This window comes from Aptenodytes forsteri, unplaced genomic scaffold, assembly GCF_000699145.1.
Source record: "Aptenodytes forsteri isolate BGI_AS27 unplaced genomic scaffold, ASM69914v1 Scaffold120, whole genome shotgun sequence".
NCBI classification, from domain to species: Eukaryota; Metazoa; Chordata; class Aves; order Sphenisciformes; family Spheniscidae; genus Aptenodytes; species Aptenodytes forsteri.
In genome coordinates, this window is record NW_008795938.1 from 610,656 (window position 1) to 635,637 (window position 24,982).

The 24,982-nt window shown below is 38.9% G+C and overlaps 1 protein-coding gene across 1 annotated transcript; it reads left to right on the forward strand.

Moving 5' to 3' along the window:
- Nucleotides 1-1,082: 1,082 nt before the first annotated feature.
- On the forward strand, nucleotides 1,083-20,688 carry C9 (complement C9). Its single transcript, XM_019473629.1, has 11 exons — nucleotides 1,083-1,168; nucleotides 6,417-6,534; nucleotides 7,208-7,355; nucleotides 8,940-9,087; nucleotides 10,762-10,900; nucleotides 12,103-12,321; nucleotides 14,807-15,047; nucleotides 16,895-17,023; nucleotides 19,079-19,257; nucleotides 19,460-19,688; nucleotides 20,528-20,688. Exons 1-11 carry the CDS (start codon nucleotides 1,083-1,085, stop codon nucleotides 20,686-20,688), a joined length of 1,797 nt encoding a protein of 598 aa, XP_019329174.1.
- The last annotated feature ends 4,294 nt before the right edge of the window (nucleotides 20,689-24,982 follow it).

Genomic DNA, 24,982 nt, shown 5'->3' on the forward strand with positions numbered 1-24,982 from the left:
AAGCTGGCCAAAGATGCTTGCTGGTCTGCTAGCTTAGTTTAAATAGCTGTTTACTCTGATTTAGTCTCTGTCTTAAAGAACCATGAACCGTAGTGATGTGTATATATAGCATCAATTGAAGCAGGTATGATGAAACAATACAATATTACAAGTGTCTGTCTTGCATTCTGGCTCAACAAATTGTGCAACTGGACACATCAAGCTGGACTGAGGCTGCATCGGATTTAAGTTCCTCTAAATGAAATTATCCCAAATTAAGGATTGAATAGGGAAAAAAATTGCCTGCCCTCTTCCACACCCTCCCCTCTCACTGCCACAAAAAGGGAAGAACAGAAAAAATTAAAGTAAATATTTGGAATATCCTTACACTAGATGATAAGCTTGCATCTAGATACTTAATTCTTCACTGCTAAACAGCAAGTTATTTATGAGTTACTTCTGTCTTGTGACTGTGTCCAACACATGATGCCTTAAATCTGGATTACAGCAGACTACTGAATAGGAATGCCCTTCTAAAGAGCTAGCTTGTGGTTTGGGTTTTGGGGACACACTGAAAGCTAGAAGAGTTTTAGGCTCCTTCGAAACCACAAAAAATTATGTGTTTGTTCTTTTATATTGTCTGGGGGAGGAAGAAAAAGGAATCTTGGGACTTTATTCCTCCAATACTCCAAATGAGGATTCCGAAGATGTTAGACACTGAACTTGCTCTTGTAAACAGCTCTGCTTTAGAAACTATTTGTTTCTTACATGAGTCACTGCTAAGACAGTTTTTTACTAGGCAGTTAAGTCTTCTCTAATTAAATAGAAAATGTCTTTCCCATATTTAAAAGGTACCATAAACAAAAATGGTTTGTTTTTAATCTTGAAACTACTTTACACTATTTCCCAGTCTCACGCAGGAAAAAGTGGAATTTTCTGAAAAGTGGACTTTAGAGCACTTACCGTAAGTCAGTTTTGGCCAGTAACTGGCATTCTTCAGTAAGCACTGCTTTTTGTTTGTTCTCTTGGTAATAAATAACAAAAGGAACAAATAAAGAAGTTACAAATTCAGTCACGGCAATTCTTGTCTATTCAGCTACAAAATGAGAAGCATGCATGTTATTCTGCAGTTTATATCCATACTATGCAATTTAGAGGTGGCTGCCTCACTTTTGGGGGAAAGCGGAAGGTAAGTGTCCTTGGTCTTCTGCAGATGTCTATACTGTGTTCTTTCTCCTATACAGAGCATAAACCTCCAATGCAGACATTTCTAATGGTAGCTTGCACAGATATCCAAAGAAAAAGGAAACTACTTCTTGCTGTATTTCAAGGAGTCACATAGAAATGGTTTATCCTTTTATTTTGGTATGTGGCACAATAAAGGTGACTGATAGCTGTTGAAGCCATCTTCTTGTAGGGAGGTGGAGCTCAGGCAACTGTTTTCTATTGCACACTGAGTGTGAAAATATAATCTAATCTCAGTCTGTTTCTTTCTGAAGAAGCACAATTTTATGCTGACAGTAGTTCTATTCTTATTTAAAGTCTCCTAGACTACCTATTTCTAATTCTTTGGAAATAGAGCCTTTGCTTTTTCACTGTAAGTATCACTAGAAGGAGAACTAAAGGCTTAGTCCCTACAAAAATATCATGTGAAAACAACTGAAAAGCTATGCTACCAGAAATAGAGCTGCCTAGTCTGTATGTCATTTATGAGAATGGTCAGTACTAAGTGGTGAAAGAATGTGAGTCTCATAATAGATATATGTACATTAAGAATAAACTGGGATCCATCTGCTTTAAGACTTAAACTGCAGTATGTGAAGCATTTTGTGATGACGTGAATACTATCAGCACAACCAAGTATTGCCTCTTGCATGTTGTGTCTAGGCCTGAGGGTGGCTGCTGCTATTATCGCTTGAAATACATGATAGACTTTGAAGACCAGCCTTCAAAACTATAAGGATTGCTGCTTCCCTCTCCCCTTATGTTTTGATGGTTATTATTATTTTGGCATTCAGATCCAATTACAGCACAGGCTTGATATATTCAGTTAGAAACAGCCCAGCCAGAAGATATGATTATTACAGAGAGTTCATAGCAGGCAATGTGGGCCAGCAGCTTGACTTCACATCATACAAAAGACTATGCAGCTTCATGATTGTGCTAGCAACTACAGTTGGCAAAATTATGCCCTCATGTGATGCTATCATGTCTCCAAATTGAAAAGAGCCATGCCTTCTCTCTTGGTCAGTGCTAATTGTCAAACCATGACTTTTTCTTGAGTCATCAGTTTTGTAACTGATGGACTGAACAGCTCTGTATTTTGAAGCGTGGATGAACAACAAATCACCAAAGCTGTGTGGCCTGAGGGTGTACAGAGTGTATTGTGCAATCCAAGACAAGGTGTGAGCAATTTTGTGTACTGATTGTGAAATGGCTTTTCCTTTCCAAAGAGCACTCATGTCCCTCAAACCTCCCCAATAATGCACAGCAGAGAAGGTATTTCAATTTCCACGCTTGTCTCTGATGTTCTTGCTCCTAACTGCCACCTTCAGTGACATTCTTCAGTAGCTGAACCGCTTTTACCTCCTCTCATATTTAAATTGCGTGACTTAATATCTCCTGTTTCAGCATGGTTTTTCAGTAACCCTTTCTTCCCAGGTTTAATGCGGAGGTGGCAAGCCTGCCAATCTTCCTAATAATTTTGTTTTTTCTAAACGATGTTGTTGAATAAAATGCTCTTTCCATATGTGTCCCTTTGAGTTTCCAGATCAATCTGGATAGTAGATGCATTGTTAGTGTTTCAGAGTTCATGAGACTCATTTGCAATGAGCTTTTTCTAATTTTCTTTCTTCTCTAACCTCAAGTAAATCCAAAACCTTAAAGCTGGATCTGCAGCAAATCATGTACACTAACATAGAGGGGCCCCAGGGCTGTGTGTACATCACTCAATGAATATTCTTGCATGATTACATGAAAACCTGTGCCACCTGAAAGTCAGCTCAAAGACTACCATCAACTCTGGTTAGCAGACAGGTGATGGCAAGAATTCCCCATTTGCACTGAAAAGTTCAACCCAGCCTTTCCTGCCCGGGATTTTTATTTTAGACTCAAAATAATGACATAGGAACCTTTGGGAGAGTCTTTAGGATCTGTACTAGCTGGAGTCTGATCGCTTCTTTAGGCACTCCTCCTAGACACTGCTCTTCATGGTTCATTCTTATTACCTGCAAGGGATTTTGGCTGCACTTTTAAGGTAATAATTTAAAAGTTCAGAAATGCATTTCCATGTAAACTTCTACAGTGCCTAAAATACCTGATAATTGCTAGGAATAAGATAGCCATCTGCCTTTAGAAATCCTATTGGGTGCCTCAGTATATCTTTAGGGTCTAAGGGTTCCCACTCCTACTATCTTTAAGGACAACCTGTCAGTCTTCAACCCAAGATGCCAGAATAGGTGTTGTTACTCAGAGGTTTACAGTCCTACATCAGTAAGGAGACGGAAAGTTCATATATGCAGCCATTTCTACAGATACAGGAAGGAACAAGCTGATTCTCATCCATTTGCCAGACCAGTAGATTTTCATTCATTCCCTCTGTTGATGTTACTGTCATGCTGAGTGGTGGAAAAATATTTAATAGAATACTGTACAGCAACTTTTCAAAGCATTGCCTGCTTATTATGAAGTTACAGTAAATTGTAGTATTGCTGAAGTATTTGTAAGATGAGCTAATTATAGGAGAAGGAATTGTTTTTGAAGAGGCTGGAGGGCTCAATCAAATTTCAAACACATTACCACTTCCCAGAATTTCATAGAACTGTAGAATACATTGAAAAGCCTAGGTTGGAAGGGACCTCTGGAGAGCTTGTACAATGTTCTGTTCAAAGCAGGGCCTTAGATTAGGTAATCCAGGGGTCCTGTCAAGCAGTCTTGAATATTTCCAGTGAGGGACATCCTACCATTTCCCTGTGTAACCTATTCCAATATTTAATTGTTCTCATGGTAAAGTTTTTTTTTATAGTCAGATGGCATTTCCCCTGAAGTAACTTCTGCATGGTGCCTCCATCTTCTGTATAACTACCTTCTAGGACTTATCCTTTTCTGAAGAAGTTTCTAAGAGATGCGGTATACCTCTTTCTTTTTCTTTCTTATTTTTGAGTTATAAACCTTAATATAACACAGTGTAAGTGTGACTGCAGCGCAACTTCAGATGGAATTACAATTTGAAAAAACTGTATCTGTTCCCAGGCTGAAGTGTCATTCTGACGTATGTAAGCATGCATGCTCATTCAATATTTGAAATACACACGCACCTTGCAGAGTGTTTTGGGATCTGTAAACCTCAACAGCACTGGAGAAAGAAAGCTGACCTCTAAGTGGGCATGTGAAAGTAGAAGAAAAGGCTCAGATTAAAAGTACCATGATTAATCTAATCGCAGTCTTTCTGGGTCAGAGCAAAGAGACGGCTGATCCATTACTTTATTCCTGATAGTGGTCATTAAAGGATGTTCAGGGTGTAGCGTAAGAACAAGGCAGGTATTCAATGCCATCTCCCAACTTCCCAGCACTTTCAGCTGCCAACCAGTGGGTTAGTGATTTAGGTGCTCAGAGTCCACCAGAGAATTAGTGAAGGGAATTCTGTGTAAAATGGACTTTTCACAAAGTTGGATCTGCATCCTCTATCAGGTACCCCAGTACTCCTGGTGCCAGGCACACAGCAAAGCTTCATACTTCCCTACCAGCTAAGAGTTTGGGAAGTCCCTATTGTATGGAGACAGTTCTTAATTCTTTATCTCATTTCTGCTGTCCACAGACATTGGACATATTTGTGCTTTTTACTGTTTCCTTTTTTCAGAATCCCACCTGTTAAAAGCAACATCCTCAGCCAAGGATCCATTTACTGCAGGCCCTAGCTTGAGGTCAGGAGACTTCTGGGAAGAGAGTTGTTTAGGAGCAGCAGGCAAGATAGTGGGAGTGCGTGATAACAGATACTTCCAGCAGCAGCTGTGGTGTATGTTTACTGCTGCTGCATGTGACAGCAGAAGTCTGAGGCATCAGAGCCAGTCAGGGTCAGCTGAGTTTATAAAAGGTTGCACAACAACCCTGTGATCCCTGAGCTGCTTAAGATTCAATAGCTGGAAAGAGACATAGGTTGATTTAGTGTCTCAATAACAACGTACTATGTATGTAACCTGAACATACAATAAATGGCACCAGAAAGCTGAACCAACTGGTATATCTTCCTTGTCCAAACTGCAGATTTCTCAATCTTGTGGAATCAGGTTACATTTGTTTGGACTCCTGACATACTTGTACGAGGGAAGGGGGTCAAAGAGTGGAGGGCAAGGCCCTGCCTGCAACTGAAGCCCATACATCACACTGCAGGAGCTGCAGATCTGCCAACCAGCTGGGCTAAGCAAAGAAGGTCCCATTGTAGAGCAGAGGCAATAGCACTAACCTGGAGAGATGCAGAGAGAGAATTACTTCACACTGGATGAATACTCAGCATGTAAGGCCAAATTGGAAGAAATTATAGGGAGCAAATCAGGCAAGTTAGACTACAATGCTCCTCCATTCCTCTGCTTTCCAGCATTGTTAGCTGTGAAGATAGGGTCACCAGTAAACTATTGGCCTTGGTTTTTAAAATTAACAAGTCATCCTACAGTGCATCAGTTTTTAATGTCTAACTGTGGGTGCTTTAAAGAAACTCGATTTCTATAAAGTGATGGCCTTTCACCTACTGAGAGCCAGGAGTTTCATGGCATTTAAAATTGGGGACCAAAATGAAGAGTCACTTTAGAAAATATAGGCCTAACTGGCAAAGTATTCAACCTGGCAAGCTGAAGAGCACTTAGATAGTTAAACACTTGTCTGGTTTCTCCAACGATGTAAGTTAGCCTAGTAGCAAATAATACCTTTATTTACGAGCCTTCTTTCAACTCAGGAAAGCATTTAAACTTTTATCTAGGCTTAAGGGCAACCCCATTAAAGTTAATAAGCTAAAAAATCACAAAGGCATGTATTGAGGTTACATCTATTTCAGACGTGCTGCTGTGCCTTTGCCTTCAGCTTTAAGTATGGGGAGCGCAGCCACTGTCTGAATAGGGGAACTGCAGATGTCCTCTGTGTATTATTGTTTGATTCTCTTCAATAACATGACCCACCAGAAGAGCATGAGTATGCACAAAGATCTAAAAAAGGGGAAAAGAGCTGGCTTATTAAGTCTTCAAAGTTTTTTTTAATGTAATTTTAAACCACCAAAGAATTTAAGATTAGGCAGCTGTTTATACACCTAAGTACCAAGTACTGCCATGAAAGTGAAGCAGAAAACAGCTTGAAGATGCTTCCAAAATATTGGTCTATGGTTTAAATACAAACTCACATGTGATTTTAGTGTACTGCCCAGGACTGTACTGGAATGTTTTGTCTGACAGCTCTTCAGAAAAAGCTTTCCACAGGGGAACAAGAGAACTGAATGCTCCATCTCCGATAGATTGTAAGCTGAGCAGCTGGAGCATGTGGGGGCCCTGCGACCCATGCACCTATCAAAGGGTAAGCTATAGTTGGAAGTCTTTGTTCCAAAGCCACAACCAAAGGGACATTATCTGTCTGCCTTTTGATTATGGGAAAATATCAGGTTGCAACTCTTAATGTTGTATGTTCATGATTTGATGAAACCCATAATCATTTCAGATCTGAAGCCATGAGAGTAAGAGAAGACTACATCCAGATGTACAAAACTGGTCAAGCGTTCTCATTCAAAATGTTTTGTTGATAGATCTTATCTATTTTGGCCATGTGGATGTTTCTATTAAGAACATTACTTTTCAATACAATTTCCCTTTTTAAATAAAAAGCAATTTTTGTCAAAAGCAGATTTTTATTTTCTTAGGGGGGTTCTTACGAGACTTAAAAAAAATGAAAGACTTGAAAACATACAAAAGATGTGTGATGCATTTCCTCCCTGGATTGAAAATAATGAAAATAGTGAAATAAACTAAACAGTGAAAAATAAGCATCTCTACATACTTGCTACGACATTATTATTAATTCAATGTTCCTGTACACTTTTTTTACACCATGAGCTGTGCCTATGGATTTTCAACAAAAAATTTCACCAAAGATGCTTCATTTTGAAAAGTTCTAAGTTCAACTGGAAATCCTTCAGTTCTGGTAGTTCTCTTTTCTCTCTAAGAAATGTTAATAGTGTTATTTATCCTTCAAGTTTCGCTCTAGACGTATTGAAAGATTCGGACAGTTTGGTGGAACACCATGCCTGGAGACCTTAGGAGATACACAAAGCTGTAAAACCAGCCAAGTTTGTCCTGAAGAACCAGAACCAGACTGTGGTACTGACTTTCAATGCAATTCTGGTAAGTTTTGTTTTCGTGCCATAGTGAGTTATGCAATAACTCACATTTTACTTAGTTCTGTGAAGAAGTGAAATCAGTTTCCATTGAAGGCAAAATACATACACAAAAAGAGAGGTATGCTTCAGTGCTTTTCTAGTTGGGGATGATTTCCTGAAGCAGTGCCTTATTGCTAGGGTTTAAACAGAGTCCCCAGTGTGTAGACAGGTGGGTTGCAGAGCCACAACGCCAAAACCACAGCATGAACAATGCTTGAGAAGGGGTACATTCCTCTCATCTCCCATTATAATTTGTGTCTAGTTTAAATTCTTCTCCTGTAATTTCTACTCCATGGTTAAAAGCTGACCATACTATGAGTGTCCTTTCTTCTAGCATAACTGCCCCACCTACTACAGAATCACTATGTTTTGTGAAAAATCACTGGGAAAAACTAGCACTGAAGGAATTTTAACAAAATGGATAGGGAATATGCTGGGTTTGGCTGGGTTAGAGTTAATTTTCTTCATAGTGGCTGGTATGGGGCTATGTTTTGGATTTGTGCTGAAAACAGTGTTGATAATACAGAGATGTTTTCGTTGTTGCTGAGCAGTGCTCAGTGTTTACTGACTGAAGCAGTATGATAGATGCTAGCTGGAGACCAGAATGCCTCTAGATCCAAAGTAGGATGTAAATTTGTGAAGTGATACATTCATGGCGTATGAATGAATGCAATGTTCAAGATTCATCATAAATCAAAATAAAACAGGAAAAGATGACAGTAATAAAACTAGTCAAAACAGAAAAAGAAAGATGGTAAGTGAATTTTGAGACCCAAGACGTTGTCAGTATTGTCTTTATCTCAAATACTGTGAAGTGCAAGTAGAGAAAGTAAAGTTAGAAAGTATATATTTAACTGCTAGTTCACAGCCATTGTGTGGTACTTACAGGTGACGCAGTTGATATCAACAAGTGTTGTTGGGTTTTTTTATTTTATTATTATTATATTTTATATATTACATATTATATATTCTGTATTATATATTGTAGTTGTTGTTGTTGTTGTTATTAAATTTACCCCAAATCTTTAAATCCTGTAGAAAAAAAAACAGTCTTTGTAAAACCCATGATACGCAACCTCAGGAGAATTACTACTTCACTGTTGCTTTAGAGCACAAATCACTATAGTTTTGGACACTACAGTGTCCAAATAACATAGTCCACATAGAAACAATTTAAACAATTTAGAAATAATTCTTTGTTAATATTGAATTGATATTTTCCTGTATTCTCTTAACACAAATTAAAAAAACCCAACACTAATAATCAAAGATTAACATAGAAACAATCACAGGAAGTAACCACTTCCTGCAAATGACAGCAGTTCTCCTGTCACTTACTTTTCTTTGCCATCCTACTAAACTCATAAGTAAATATAGTAGTGTGGGGTTATTTTTCATTTGAAGGAGGCAGGTTGTAGGACTCTAATTCCTCGTGACAATAATAGAAATATACAAAGAGGAAGATCTCAGTAAAGTGTAGCTGGGGGTGTCATTTCAAGTCCATCTTGGAAAAAAAATCCATTCATTCAATGTTTTATTCTTTGATTAGGTCGATGTATAAAGCGACAACTTGTGTGTAATGTAGATAATGACTGTGGAGACTTTTCTGATGAAGATAACTGTGAATCCGACCCACGATCACCATGCCGTAACCATGATATTGATGTGTCTGAAGTTGGCAGGGCCGCAGGGCAAGGGTATGTAATGAAGGAAAAAGTAGTATTGGGCCTTGTGAAGAGTCTAGGACTGTCTCCAAAGCCAGCTGAAAACACTGGGGCACACTGACATTCCCAAAAGTAGAATCTGAATCATGTTTGCATTTGTATTCAGAAATGCTATGTAGCTTTTGGAAGAGCAACTACTGTTTTGTATACTTCGGGAGGATAAAATATTTCTATAGACAGTGTAAATCAATCATTATGTTAATACACAGAATCATATATAGAAGTTACATGAATATATTACAATACTTATTATTTAAATGTAAAGCTTATAGATACATAGATATCTTTCAAGTGATATTTCATAACAAATCAGTCATTCCCAATTCCTTTACTAACATGCATGTCTAAAAGGAAGAAAATATATCTTGATTATTTATACAATGAGATGCCTTACTGCAACAACACTCTGCCTGCAGCTTTTTTCCAGTATTGCATTCTCCACTTCCCAGATCTTTGTTCTTTACAGGAGTTTTCCTCATTAATCTAAGTCGAAAAATAATCTTTCTATTCTCAGACCCTTCTGGATTTCTTTCTTTTCAAACAAAAAGAAAGTGTGACGTATTGTTTATCTACAAATCGAGTTAGAAGGCAGCTATCCAAACTGGAACAAATGAAAATGAAAGTATACTACAGCACCACCTTGTGTATAAATAAAAAGGATGCATCCTTGTCATTTAATTTTGATAATAGTATTACTGCGCAAGAGACAAAATGCTGCCCTTGTAGCATGGGGAAGTAAGCCAGGTACTTAGGCATTTTTAGAAGTAGCTTCTTTATTATTTCTATTATAATCCATTACTAAAATCTTCCATGAGAAAATCTTGTATAGATGTGCAGTAGTGATGCTAGCGACTTTGATGAATTGATAACCACTTTCTGCACTCAGATAGGTATATGGACATGTATCAGACATAAATATTGGAAATACTGAAAATATTCAAATCTATGAAACAGACATAGAAAGGAAAAAAAAAGATATAGAATCCTCCAAGGAGCAGTTATTTTTGGAAGTATGTCTTGTACATTGGTGTGTAGCTGCATAGAGCTATACGGCCGATATGCCCGCTTCTCTGGATCTGTAGCGGTTCAGATTTCCTCTCCTCCATTCCAGGGAATTCTCTTACTCTACCAGGTCACACCCTGGGAGAAAAGACAATGCTAGGAGTAGCTGTGTGTTCCTTCTACAGATTTGATGGGTCTTGTACACCCTTGATACCAAAGTCCCTACCAGCAAACAAACTAACATGTTATGAAAAAGACAGGTTAAAAGTAGCTGTTGAGATGTCCCTTTTAAACCTATAAGGAATGCTTCCTCACAAATATATTGGTCAAGAAGAAATGTTTTTTACCTCCTTTTATTCCTAAGGTTCTCACTGTGTTTGATGTTTAACATCTATCTTTTATTTGTTTATTTCTCATACCCCTTAAAGTGCTTTACAAAAGATGTATCATTACCTCCATTACACAGATGAGAGGACCACAAGAGATGAGGCAAGCTGCTGCGGATGAAGCAAGACTCAGTTCCACAGCTATAGTCCCCATCTCTTACAGAATCTGGCTTTTCCAGTCATAATACCATTGTCTACAGGCTATGGGTGCTGACACCTCCTTTTTTGAAGCGTAACCTTTCCTGTATTTCTCTCGTAGAATCAATGTTTTAGGGATGCAGCCAATGGCCAGCCCATTTGACAATGACTTTTTCAATGGTCTTTGTGAAAGGGTGCGTGATGGAAACACACGGACATACTACCGCAAGCCATGGAACGTGGGTGTTCTCACTTACGATGTAAGTCTAAGTCCTTCCATGCAAACTAGGTTGTGTTTAATTGAATGATGAATCCTGACATCCTTTTGGAAGACTTGACACATCTCTTGAATCAGGCAGCAGCAGCTTTTTAGCATCAAGCTTTTGATAAAGTCCAGAGGGAAACAGGTTATATTATCATTTGCTTTAGCAGTTAAGCTCAGTTGCACCAGATAAATTCCCACATGTTCATTGCTGCACCTGTGCCTAGTAAATGAAACTATCTTTCTGGAATGTTTACAATATGAGCAGATGAGATGAACAGGAGATGTACAGAAAGGAATATGACACTTAACTTTTACTGGGTAAAGCAACAATCAAGCTGCTTTTTCAAGGACACACAAAAGACGCTGATAAAAAGGCAGGAATAAGATTATGATACTCTGGTCCTGCTTGGGTTTTCTAACCAGTGATGACTTTCTCTGTCCCACTGAAAAAAAATCTAACAGGCTTTTGAGATTCAGACTATGACTTCCAGTGAGGTTTGAACACCAAAACTGTTGATGATCTTAGAAACATCAATATCAGATGCATTTCAGAAATCAAAGCAGTATTTTGCTTACCAAATGTTTTGCCTATCACTGTAAGTAGGAGCTTCATAGAACAATGACAAATTAAACCAGATCCTGCCCAAAATGAGTAAGTCTGACCCAGAGATCATTGCTTATATTTGGTTTTGATGCGTAACTATTTTCAGTTACTAAAACACTATGTTCTGCCAAAGTATACAAAAATAAACAACACTGAAATAGGTATTCTGAATTAGCTATTGTCTGCTATAAGAAAAGAAAGCAAAATCATAATTCTGATTCATTTCAGATGTTGAGACCTATTAGCAAATCTTGTCTGTGTTCTAGGAAGGAGCTGGAGACTACTACTCTTTACATGTAAAGGAACTGTTGACACACATAAATTACTTTGATAGTGTTACATGCTGAGATTTAACACTCACTGAAATATTGTCACTGCGGTTTTCTGTTTAGATTTGAACCACTGAGCTGATCCAGATGAGGTGGTTTGGGGAGGGGGTGGTATTCCCATTTGTTTTCTTTTAAAAGAAAAAAGAGCTGTAAGAAAATATACTGCTAAGCTATGTAAAACGTACAACTTCAAAATGCTATGCAGGTTTTTCTATTACTGCCTGTTTTGTTTTCTTATACAACCTTTTCATTATCTTTCCTAAGACAAAAGCAGGCAAAGCCTTCACATCTGTGTTCTACCATGATCGTGTAAAAATGTTACGAGAGGTTTACATAGAAAAACAAAAACACTTCAGTGTCGAGCTGTCTCTGAAATACACACCTACTGAAGGAAGTAACAAAAATGGTTTAGAAGGAAAGTTCAAGTATCACTATAGCAAGAATTCAAGTTTAAGTTCTATCCTGAAAAGCTCCACAGAAAGGGTAAGTTTAATCAAGCTAAAGGGTTTAATGTAACTATTTTACAAACAGTAAAATTTACACAGTGTTAGAATAACACAATATTAATCTTTCTAAGTATTCTAGCTGCCTGCTGCTTTTCTGACATTTATTCACAAAAATTAAATACTGGCAATACTAGGGTTAGGATTTCAGACGTGGCCAAAGGGTAACCAAATGTAGCTTCATTTTCGCGCTGTTTACCCTTGACTAGCAACCACCCCCATCTTTAACAGGGGCTTGGTGTTAGAAAGGGCCAAAGATCTCTGATTTCATCTTGATTAGAGAGCAGCTCTGATCTAGTGCAGTGTGGGCAAATTAGGTCAAGTCCTGGGATAAAAATTGCCACTGAGTAGGCCTACACTAGGTAAACACAAAATAGACATGTAAAATAATAACTGAAAGGTCAGATCTCAGCCATTTGGGTATGCCTGTACTAATAAACTAGCCTGGGCTAAGAGGCATGGGCATTAGCACTGGCACACGATAATCCGTAGTTTTACTAGGACACTGCCATGGTCTTGGTCTGTGCCAGCTCTCATGCTCTCATAAGCAATGTCCATCCTGTGGTTCCCTGCAGCATGTTTGAAGGGAATGTTCCCAGTAGGTGGTCTGGAGAAAGCAAGCCTATTTTGGGGTTGCACACAAGCCATACCACGCTACCTGCCCTTTGAGACAGAGGAAAGGCCCTATCCCATTGTACTGACTAGTAAAAAAGTAGCCTTAGCATCTAGGGAGGTCAAAGAGAGAGAGACCACAAAAAGTGATACTAGACATGCTAGACACTATGGCCTAATCCAGCAGCTGGATGCTAGTGGAATTAACCAACCAGGTCATAAACCCTTTCCCACCATACATGCCAAAGTCTGTGATTGCAACATGCCATCATGTACAAGATACATCAACTCCATAGTGCTGAAACACACCACATGCAAGGAAGAACAGATCTGCCCCAACTAATTCAATCTTTCAAGTTTCTTGTCAGCCTTGTTTTCTAGGACCCCCTCAGAGCGCTGGAGACCAAATGGATATAAGGGAAAACTAAGATAACTTTTATAACTGATTAATTAAAATAATGCTGAAGAGAAAGGTCTGTACTATAAAGAGAAGCTGACATTCAGCACTGACTTTGTGTTGGCATGAGTGTTCTTGGGACAGAGGTGGAACATTTAAATCTCAAAACATTCATCTCCACAGACACAAAAGATCAAGTTCTGTAACTCAGGGTATATTGTAGGCTGCTTATAGTCTAGTGGCTTGTGATAGGAGTTTTGGCCTCAAATTCTTGCTCGGAGATCAGTTCAGAAAATGAGTCATGAGCTGTCACCGGCAGAGGTCTATCACCGTAAACTCACGTTGCTGCAGGTTAGTGGAGTGACAGTCCCTGGTTGAGAACCCTCCAGGACTCACCTGCAAGTTAAAGCCAGGAGCAGCCCAGGGACACCAGGAGAGGAAGAGATTTTGTACATGCTGGATGGCAGGAATATTTGCACCTACAAAAGTTTCCTCACAGTGATTTAGATGCCTGAAGATTTCTGCCAGTCCTAAGCAGCATCTGAGTCAGCAGTTTAAGATCATTTAAATGGTGCCAGCTAATGTGATGGTCAGTTGCTAAATCCCTTTTACGTATCTCCTGTTAGGCATTACCGTTAAGGGAGTCGCATAAGTACCGCAGATAATAATGGGGTTTGGAAGGCATGTGTTTGCTTAGAGCCTTAAGTGCAACTATTTCACAAGATGTCATGTGTTACGGGCAGCAGCTGGGTCCTAGTTTAGATTATGATATAAAACCATCTGCAGTGTAATTTATGAAAATATCAGTCACTAAACCTAGAGTTAGAATGTGTGTATGGGTCAAATCCCTCAAAGGGATTTTTTCCTGATTAATTTTTATTTTACGATGTTATTCCATTTTTTTTGTTTTTAATTGGATCTGTGCCCTTCCTTCTCCACAGTCTGAGAATAACAGAGAAGTGATCCAAAAGAAGAGAGAACTTAGTTCTGCTCTGACTATAAACAAAGACAAAACTCCAGCTGACCTCAGTGGGCAGCTTCTGTTATCTGGCAAGCCATATGGAATTACTTTTCAATGTTATGAAAGTCAGAAAGGCACTTTTGGTAATGAAAGTTATGAAAGTTATGAAAGTCAGAAAGGCACTTTTGGTAGATATTGTACTTAAAGAGAAGACCTTGTTGTCAAATAGATCACAAAGGGCTTGCTGAAATTAGTAAGGGGAGAGTTCTGCAAAACTGGAAGAACTGAAATCATCTAAATCTCTTGCTGCTTCCTCAGTTTAAATTGGACAACTTTTAATTTCAATTAAACAAGTTTGTCCCTGTTCCAAAATGCTAGATTGAATACCATGTTTAAAAGTGTTGCAGTTTCTTTATAAGTAAAATAGAACAGATTTTCTTGCTGTGCTGCATACCAGAATGGCACTCTCATCTGCTTTCTTCTCCCTGCATTCAGAACCAAACCTTTCTGCACGTAAAAGGAGAGATTCAGCTGGGAAGATTCCAAATGCGGAGTCGTGGTGTCCGTCTCACAGATAGTTTCCTTGATGATCTAAACTTTCTGCCTGCTGAATATGATAAGGGAAGATATTTTAAATTCCTAGAAGATTATGGAACTCACTATGCAGTCTCTGGAATTGTAGGAGGAAAATATGAACTTGTGTATGTGCTGGATAATTACTCTATGTCTCGAATAGGTATGCATTCTGTTGGCCTTGCTATGGTATGTAGATTACCACCAAATCTCCAGTCATGCAAAGAGATGTATGAGGATAAATTTGTGTATATGGAGCACTACTGAAAACAGCACAGCTGAGTGTGTGCTGCTTGTGGCACAGCAGTAACATTACAGAATTACATGAGTTCAACAGAGATGAGAGTCAGTCTTTGTAACTTCCAGAATTATTTGAAGTCTGTATTTTAAGTCTGTAACTGAGAAAAAAAATCTTAAACAAACCTCTTCAAAATACTAGCAATACTAATTGGTGTGACATGATTCACAAGAGATCCCAAATGCCTAGAAAATCTGTCTAAACCTTAAATCCAGTTTGCTAGTTGTTACTTTCTTGTGGTACAATCAATCTAAGAGTATGGTGGTGGCAAAAAATAAGGAATAAATTGAAGAACTTCCTAGAAATCACATGGTGTACTTGAGTGTGTTGAAACTGTTCTTACAGACTTTAACATTCACACTGGAATTTTCCTTGCCCTGGTTAAGATAGGAAAATATTAATTTAATCCTCCCTCATGTGCAGTTCAGTTATATGTGGTTTTGTGATGGATTAAAGTGATCATTCTGGAATAAAGTTAGAAAAGGCAATTCTCATGCTGATTTTGGAGATCAGAAAGTAAGTACCTGCTGCATGCAGCACCAACAATATTACTATCAGATGTTCAGACTATGCAAAGGGACACGGAGCAAAGATGTCACTTACACATCCCAGTATTACTCTGTTCAGCACCTGGAGATTGTGGTGCTGGATTTTTTTTTTAAGTATCAATCTTAAACAAAATTCTTTCTGAACACAAAAGTGAAGTTCCAGATAATATATTTGAGTTTAATAAACAGAAAGGAGGTGTTGGAAGCAGTAGAGGATAGAGGAGGATTAGAACTTCTGGGAATAGAGTACTTGTAAGAGATTAGTGGTGTTAATTAACTTTATGAGGAAAAGGAATGGAGAAATGTGTTTGAGGTTGGGAGAGAGAGACTGGGAGGATTGAGTAATTTAGCAAATAGAAAGAGCAAATGATAAGCAGCTGAGAAAGACAAAATTCCAATAGAATATATGGAAAGAGTGGTCCCTTGAGGGACATCTGCTTTCAGCTAGATGAAGCAAAATAGAAATTAGTTTTTAGAGGGGTTTGGTATTTTCCTAATCACTGTAGATCTCACCTGCCTCTGTGCAAGCACTTCAAATACAGTCATCCTCACATTCATTTCCTGGAATAGGAAAAAGCAGAAGATAAATGGGAAGAAGAAAGCCATAAACATTTCCAATAGCCCTGAAATGTATTCTCCAGTAATAATAATAACACATTACTTATGGTCATTCAATCCCTCTAATCACCTAATTATTTCCATTTCCACTTGTAAGAGTAGTGGTGTTAATTAACTTTATGAGGAAAAGGAATGGAGAAATGTGTTTGAGGTTGGGAGAGAGAGACTGGGAGGATTGAGTAATTTAGCAAATAGAAAGAGCAAATGATAAGCAGCTGAGAAAACCAAAATTCCAATAGAATATATGGAAAGAGTGGTCCCTTGAGGGACATCTGCTTTCAGCTAGATGAAGCAAAATAGAAATTAGTTTTTAGAGGGGTTTGGTATTTTCCTAATCACTGTAGATCTCACCTGCCTCTGTGCAAGCACTTCAAATACAGTCATCCTCACATTCATTTCCTGGAATAGGAAAAAGCAGAAGATAAATGGGAAGAAGAAAGCCATAAACATTTCCAATAGCCCTGAAATGTATTCTCCAGTAATAATAATAACACATTACTTATGGTCATTCAATCCCTCTAATCACCTAATTATTTCCATTTCCAGGTATCACTGTAGAAGATGTGAAAAGATGCCTCGGCTACCATTTAGATGCCAATATTTCATATAAAGACCTACATGCCGATGTTAATATTGATGGTGGTAAATGTCAAAAGATTAATGTGAAGGCCAACTGTAAGTATATCCTTATTTTAAATTACATATTTTGCTTAAGAAAAGATGATACCAATTGCTTCCCCTTTTATAATCAACATAGCTATTGCTGTTAGGGAAAGGACAAATCCAGTAGACCAGTAGAGGTGAGGCTGCCATACTTCCACGCTCCCAGGTCAAGCCAGGCTGAGCATGTGTTCCCAGTAGGCACACGCACAAACACACTTATATAACACATACATACATACACAAATTGCTGGCCACACAAATCAATATAGACAGAAGCACAGCACTCAGGCAAACACAAACAGCACCAATGGCTTCATCCTGTTCTCCTCTCCATCTGGTCACGGTGAAAGTCTGTCAGTGGGAAATACCACAGAATCACAGAATGGTTGATGTTGGAAGGGTCCTCTGGAGGCCATCTTGTCCAACTCCCCTGCTCAGGCAAGGTCATATAGAGCAGATGTTCTCCCCAGGCAGCACAACTCTCAGGTATTTCAGCTCCTCCTCAGTGTACATATATAGCCAGTACAGATCCCTCCAGCAGCTGACCTTAGACATTCAACTGAAGCATCAACTGGATCCTTAGTCTCCCCTGTTGCTGGCACCCAGATATATAACACCCCAAGGCCCACAGCTCCACTCCCATTGCTGGTACAGACCCCCTGAAATACATCAACACACACACCCCACACACTATGGATGCCTCCAGTAACTGCCCTTAGGTGCTCAGTTTACCCAGCAATTGGCCCTTGCTTGGATCCTCTTGTCTCCAGTTGCCTCACACAGATGCACACTCACATGCAAACAGGTCTTGGTCAACCCCAGGACCTTAGGGTTTCTCCAGTATTTGGCATAGAGCGCCTGGTCACTCCACTAGCCAGGTCGTCCAGTTGTCTCACTCTAAAGACACGTGCATATCTAGGCCAGACTAACAGCCACTTTAATACTTGGCTCCCAAGCCACTTACCCTATTCACCTGCTAGTCTGGCTTGGTATTTGCTAGTGACTGCACACTGACATATGTATTCTCACTTGCTCCAGTTATTGTCACCACAAACACCAGGTCCCCATCAGCCATTGTCCAACTCTAGTTGCTGGCACATACATCTCCATACACATGCATGCACACAGAATAGAGTCCTCTCACCCAGGAAGATAGTTAGAAATGGAATTTAATGGTAAGCCAGGACAGACTGCAAAGATCAAGGACAGTACATGGCAGACAAGCTCACTGATCAGCCACCTTTCTATATGCAATCAGTCCCCCTTTGTGCCTTTATCCCTCTAGTTTCCCATGCTTGTTCCTCCCAAAGCCACCTTGATCTCCCCTTACCTCTTCAATGGCACTCCCCTAAATACACTCTAAGTATTTAAGTTTGTGCAATCCCAAATACCCTTTTTTGCATCCAGAGAGCCCTTCCATTGACTCATCTTGCTGTTGACTCATCCTCAGCCCCATCCTGTGGGGCTAATGGCTCTGCCAGGACAGGCCTGGGAGGAGTCAAGGCAGGGGCTCCCTTTCTCTGATTAGGCTACTTGTGTTCCCCTGCCTGTCATTGTTCCTCTCTGCTCCTTTGTGTGTCTGGAGATGAGTGTTTTATCACATGACCTAAAAATTGCAAAAGCCAAGGAGATTTACTACTGAGCACAGAAGAGGCAATTATTTTCAGTGCTCTGTTCTTGTGTTTTAGTTATGAAGCAGAAGCTCCTACTATTCCAATTCCTGCCCTTTTTGGTTCAGCTGAGGTGATACAGTAGCATTACTCATATTATCCTTGGCTTGTTATCAAATGGCTGTGATCTCCATAATGTCTCTCATTTTGCCCTACCCCTTCTTTTCCTTTCAGATATAGGGTTTTCTAATTTAATTGCAGAATAGAAGATTTCCTCCCACATAAGAGGTATGAGCAAAGAAAGATTTAATTCCACCACAACCAGTGAGTGAAGGGTTCTTCTCTCTATGGTCATTTTATAGAGATGGACTGGTTGTGCCAAAAGGACAACTGTTTTTCAAGATGCATGGGTGTTACACTTTCTTCTTCGTCCTCTCTTCTGTCTTTATTTCTGCAGCAGAACTTAAGGATGATGCTATCATTGATGATATCATTTCCTTAGTTGATGGAGGGAAGATTGACTTTTCGGTTAAAATAAAAGAAATGTTACTGCAACGATCCAAAATGGTTGATGTAGAGGATTACATACAGTGGGCTAACTCTCTGGTTGATGCTCCAGTAGTGATACAGCAACGGGTAAGTACAACTTCTTCAAAGCTGTGGCTCTTACGGTTTGAAAGCTTTTGTTCTAAGGTGGAGGTGAGACTCCAAGTTTATCATGAACTTTCAGGTATTTTCTTCATTTTGAGTTTCTTCAGATGCTTACTAGTGATGGGTATATCAAAAGGATTCAGAACTTTGGAAAAATCTGTTATGCACGGGCTTTTTTCTTCTACAGCCTTCTCCAATACATACACTTGTTCCGGTTAAAATGAGAAACGCATATTTAAAGAAACAAAATTTGGAAAGAGCAATTGAAGACTACATTATCGAATACAGTATATGCAAATGTGAACCCTGCAAAAATGGAGGCACACTTATGCTGGTAGATGGAGCCTGTACATGCATGTGCTCAAGCTACTTTAAGGGAATTGCTTGTCAGATTCCCAAATCTACATTAATTCAAGGTTAGTAAATACTCCAGACAGACTAAAATGAGCACATTTTTTATTGTGAACAACATCCTGACAAAATGAGCCTTCATAAGGACAGAATGATGTCATAGTACTCCCTTATACTTACTGCTGTCAAATCTCATGGCTATATGGTGTGGAAGTTAGTGTAAGTTACTAGGTTCTTTCCGTACAGAGGACACTATAAATTAGAGTTCATTGTCTCACATACATTGTTGTGTCTTAGAATGATACCCCAAGTCCATTTAAGTCAACGGGGGCATTATTGAAGAATGGTGCAGTAATGGTAAACTGATTTCAGGCAAAAGCAATCTCACCACATCATAAGCTATTTTGTCTTCAGTTTCCTGCAAAAGCACTGTGTTTGCTAACACATGATCACATTTCATAATTACTGTGCTAGCTTAATATTAGATTGGTCCACGAAGGGGAAGAGGGAGATAAATGCTGTTCCACAACTGACAATGTAAAAAATTTGTTGTGCAGTAAATTCATTCCCTGTGGCCAAGTTTTTAAAGCACAGGTGGCCAAAATGGGCCTTAGAGTTTGATATTCAGGCAGCTTCCTAGGGTGACAAAAATGTTGAAACCTCTGGGCTCTTAAGCAGCGCCACTGACAAGGGCGTTTTCAAAAGCCAAATCTGTGCGATGGGATGTATGCTGGAGGGTGCAATGATCTGCAGAGCCACCATAACTGAGGACGTAAGAATTGAATCATGGTCTACCTTGTCCACCCTCAAAAGTGCCAAGTAAAAAGCTCTAATTAATCCTTCTGTCACTGCACAGAAGACAGAGAGATGCTGGACTAATCCTAGTATGGTGTCTTAACACCAGTAGTCACTGATGGAGGCTGGAGCTGTTGGAGTACCTGGTCCACCTGCATCAATGGAGAAAGCACTCGAACTCGCCAGTGTAATAATCCTACACCAGAACCTGGTGGCAGACCATGCCAGGGAGAAAGCGTTGAAAAACGGCCCTGTGGAGAAGCAAAATAGTTATGCTGCTTAAAAACAGGTAAGCAGCCGCTCTAAGTACTAATGTGTTATTGCTGTTTAGAATAAATAGTCAGCCAATATTTGGGGCATTTCAGTGATACAGTTGAAGAAATGATGGGTAAGTCCACTTACATGTTTCATTTAAATCTGTGATTTGATATAGCTTTTAAAAACAGCCACCTTGTAGCTCGAATTTGTGAATGTTTAGATTTGTATTTGAATGTCTTGACATTCAAATGTTATACCACAGAACTCCAAGAGTAAAATGGAGTTCCGGATAAGAACAAACTAAAAATCCAGCTCATAAAATCCAGATTTCATCTCCAGTCAGACTCTTCATCAAAAAACTTATGTCTTAGGGAGAGGGAAAGAGACATATTTTCCAGAAATAAAAAATAAAGACAGTTTGGGAATCTGAATTCTTTTACTTGGTAAGTAGAATGCTTAAATCCAACAAAGCTACAGTAATAGCAGTTTTGAAACTTTTAGCTTGGAAAAAAATAGTTCAAGAAAATGTTTAGCTACATGGTTTTGTCAGTTTTGTTTTGTTTCTTTTTAATTTTAATATAATACTGCAAAGCAAAACAAAAAAATAAGCAGGATTTTGAGGATAGGTGCTCTGGTCCATAAAATAGCAAGGTGGTCTCAACTTTCTTCACCTGCTGAGAATAAGAAGCTTGCCTGCTACTTAGATGTGACGGTAAGAGTTTTCAGGCCCACAAGGAAGTGTTTGGGTTTTATGCTTAACATGTTACCATAAGTTCCTTCTCTTCTGGGAGGCCACAAGAAGAAAAGAGGTGGCAAGATAGGGAAAGGATTTTGAATGTTTCTCCACTGAAACACCCTGAAGGTAAGTCTCGTAACATGACCTCTACCTGCACCAAAAATATGTATCAGAAGATTTTTTTCTATGCCTGTCCTCTCTCAGCTTCAGTAGAGTTCAGCTACATCTAATATTCTACTTGTGAAGCACCCTGAAGAATGCCTAGCCAGCAAGATATAACAGCACTCATGGGCCATCTAGCCCTACATCAGAGAATTACAAACTGCTTCCTACAACACTGCATCTCCAGGCTATCAAAGCTACTTATTCCGTAAGCTATTCCACAGATGGAAGAGAGAAATTGAGAGAAGAATATGATACAGAGCTGGAAAATCAAGAGTAATATGAGGAAGACAAGTATAAGAAGTAGGGGAAATTAAATAAAACTAGCAAGTGGCAGATTCAAAACACACTGAAGACTAGACCTTCACACAGTGGGCATACCAAAAGTAAATATGCATTTTAAAATGCATATTTACTTTTGGTATGCCCACTGTGTGAAGGTCTAGGGGGAAATTATAAAACTAGCAAGTGGCAGATTCAAAACACACTGAAGACTAGACCTTCACACAGTGGGCACACCAAAAGTAAATATGAAATGCATATTTACCTCAACATAAACTAATGGAAGATTCTAGATTCTGTAGATAATCATGCTCACTCAGGATGTCCCTGCTCAACATAAACTAATGGAAGATTCTCAAACATGTAGATAATCATGCTCACTCAGGATGTCCCTGAAGCATCAATTTTGGCAGGATGGGAAAGTATTCTGTCAAAGTATTCCTATGTGTTTCCCTACTCCTGGACATTCACTAGGTCAGTGCTATTGCCTTTTTGCTAAAAACAGGGTATCAAGTTAGCCTTTGCTTGATCCAGTGAAGTTGATCTTATTTTAAAAAAATCTCATAAGCAGCTTAATTTTATTCCTGCACTATATCATTGACATGTTTTTATTCAGTCATGATAGCAAATACTATGATGATTATTCATGATACATATTCAGATATGTTTTCTCTGGTATGGCATAGTAAAAGCTATTTTAAAAAAATTAACTTAACTTTGGCTCCTGATATATCAGACATGTTGAGTACTCACTCTTCCAGCAGAAGTCAGATACTTAAGTCTTCTGCAAATCACAGTATGTGTTTTGATTCATTCTTCATTAGAATTATTTTACATTACAGTAATATTTGAGAAACAGTGAAATCGTGTTCTTGGTAAGCCATGAGAGTACTGTTTCACTTAAATTTTGACCAATACATATGTCATTTTCTCCTTTTTTAGAAAACAGTAGTGGATTCCAAACCAATTCTACAAATCACAGTTTCTGCTGGCCAGCTAGCTACCCAAGAGCAATGGAACACCATGATTTAAAAGCACCTGCAGTTTAAATGATCGCTAATCAAAACAAAGTAATACACCAATAAACATCATAACATAGATGAGCTGATGCAATGGGTGTGCTCCATCTTTTATTTGTCTGTGGCCGTCATTAAAGCATGAATTATCTATCTTTGTTAGTCAATGGCATAATGCTGTCCCCTTGTCAACGTTTTTTTCATAATTCTTTGTGGTATTTTTTCAAACTGATTTTCAAGAATCTAAATCCAGCATGAGTATCAGAATAATGTATATAACAACAGCTGATTGATGGTATATTGTTAGTAAAGAACCTGTGAGAGTCACTATCTTCAGCAAAATGCCCTTGTGGATTTATTTCCAACCCCACATCTTACATCTAATTCAGGCCCTGAATCACCAGCATGTTTATGACGACATGTTATTACTCTTGCTCCTCCAAACATTTGCTGAATAGCCTGACATTGTATCTCGTCTATGTCAATGTGTTAAAGATTTTTATATGAAATCAGAGCCACATTACAAAGGGATAGAAGAGTTGTTATATTTCCATCCATATATTTAGCAAAACTTCCAAAGGAAACAAGGCCGAGGCAACTGTACTGTCATTGCAGCTACCTGTCGGTCTTCCTCTCAGTGACTTTTGAACCTAGCAAACAATTACTGGAAAATTTGTTTGGGGTGCGGAGGAAGGATAGTTCTCAAAGAAGTTTCATGAAAAACTTTGAGAAAACAAGAAGAAATTAGTGTTCCTGTTGAGGAAAAGGTATTAATGTTAACTTAGCTATTCTATTAGTCACCAGGAGATCTACACGGAAGCAAGATACAAGAAAACAGATTTCTTCTTAAAAGTTAAGAACAAAGGTATATGAAAGCTGAGCGGTTTGGAAACACAGGAATGGTAAAAGCCATTGGATCAATGAGATCAGTCCCTTGCATACTTGCAGTCAAGGTCTGGAAGAGTCCCCTGGAACCTTCTTTACCTGCCTCCTGCCCACCACAAGTGACCTTGAAGACTTTTAATACCAAAGACCAAACACCACAAAAGAAAGCAGGAGAGAGAACTGTTTCCCAGGCCCCTACAGTAGGAGAGCATTCAAAAAGTGAAAGTCTACTGATGACCAAAGAAAGTGAATCACACCCCATGCTACAAAGGCAGACCAAAAAAGGCCTTTCACTGGTTCCTGCCAACACACAGCTCCCTTCACACCACAGAAGTGGAAATAGGCTTTCACTAATTAATGTTCCCAAGTGCAAACACAGGATTTTCTCAATGGACGGAGCACACATGCACCTAGCCATCCTTGCAGTCTTCCTGGGACATTTCAGAAAGCCTCCAACCTAACACTTACATACTTTGCTGCACTGTGCACCTGGAATAAAGCTGCTCTTGGTGGAAGGTCTGATGTTACTGCCTCACTGTGGCAACAGCAGGAATCTTCATCAAGACCAGAGCTATCAGATATCAGGAAATCCCTAGCAGACAGAGCAATTCCTCAAGGGCTGCACATGCAAACATTCCTGGTTAAAAAAAAATAAGAAGAGGATAGGCCTAGGGAAACCTACCATAGCCTGATATTTAACCCTCAATGTGACCAGACATGCTGACCAAGCATCTTTCCAGTACCATTAGTATTCTCCATCTGATAAACAGATTTTTTTCCTAATGTCAGAATCCTCCCTGTCCTGTCATTACGTCTTTTTCATAACTTGCTCGTGTAGCATATGGAAGCCTTACTGATCTCCTTCTTCCTCTATTATCTTTGGAAGATCATTATTGAACATAAATATAAATGAATATAAAATTTTGTCTAATTTCCACTTTAAATGTACTCACAACCTATTTATACTCATTTGATTCCAATCCTTTATTTTTTAGTATAAATAATCATTCTTCCTTGATACTTACAGACCTTGTCATAGCCTCTTTCATCTCCACTTTCTTAAGTTAGACAAGGCAAGCTCTTTTAGTGTCCTTTCAGAAACCAGGAAGTCCTTCTACTCATACTACAAGACTTGACCTATACCTGTGTCAGTTTAAATTCATGGTCACTCAACATAGTTGACTAGAACTGCACACAATACTCTAAATGAGCTCTCATCAGCGCT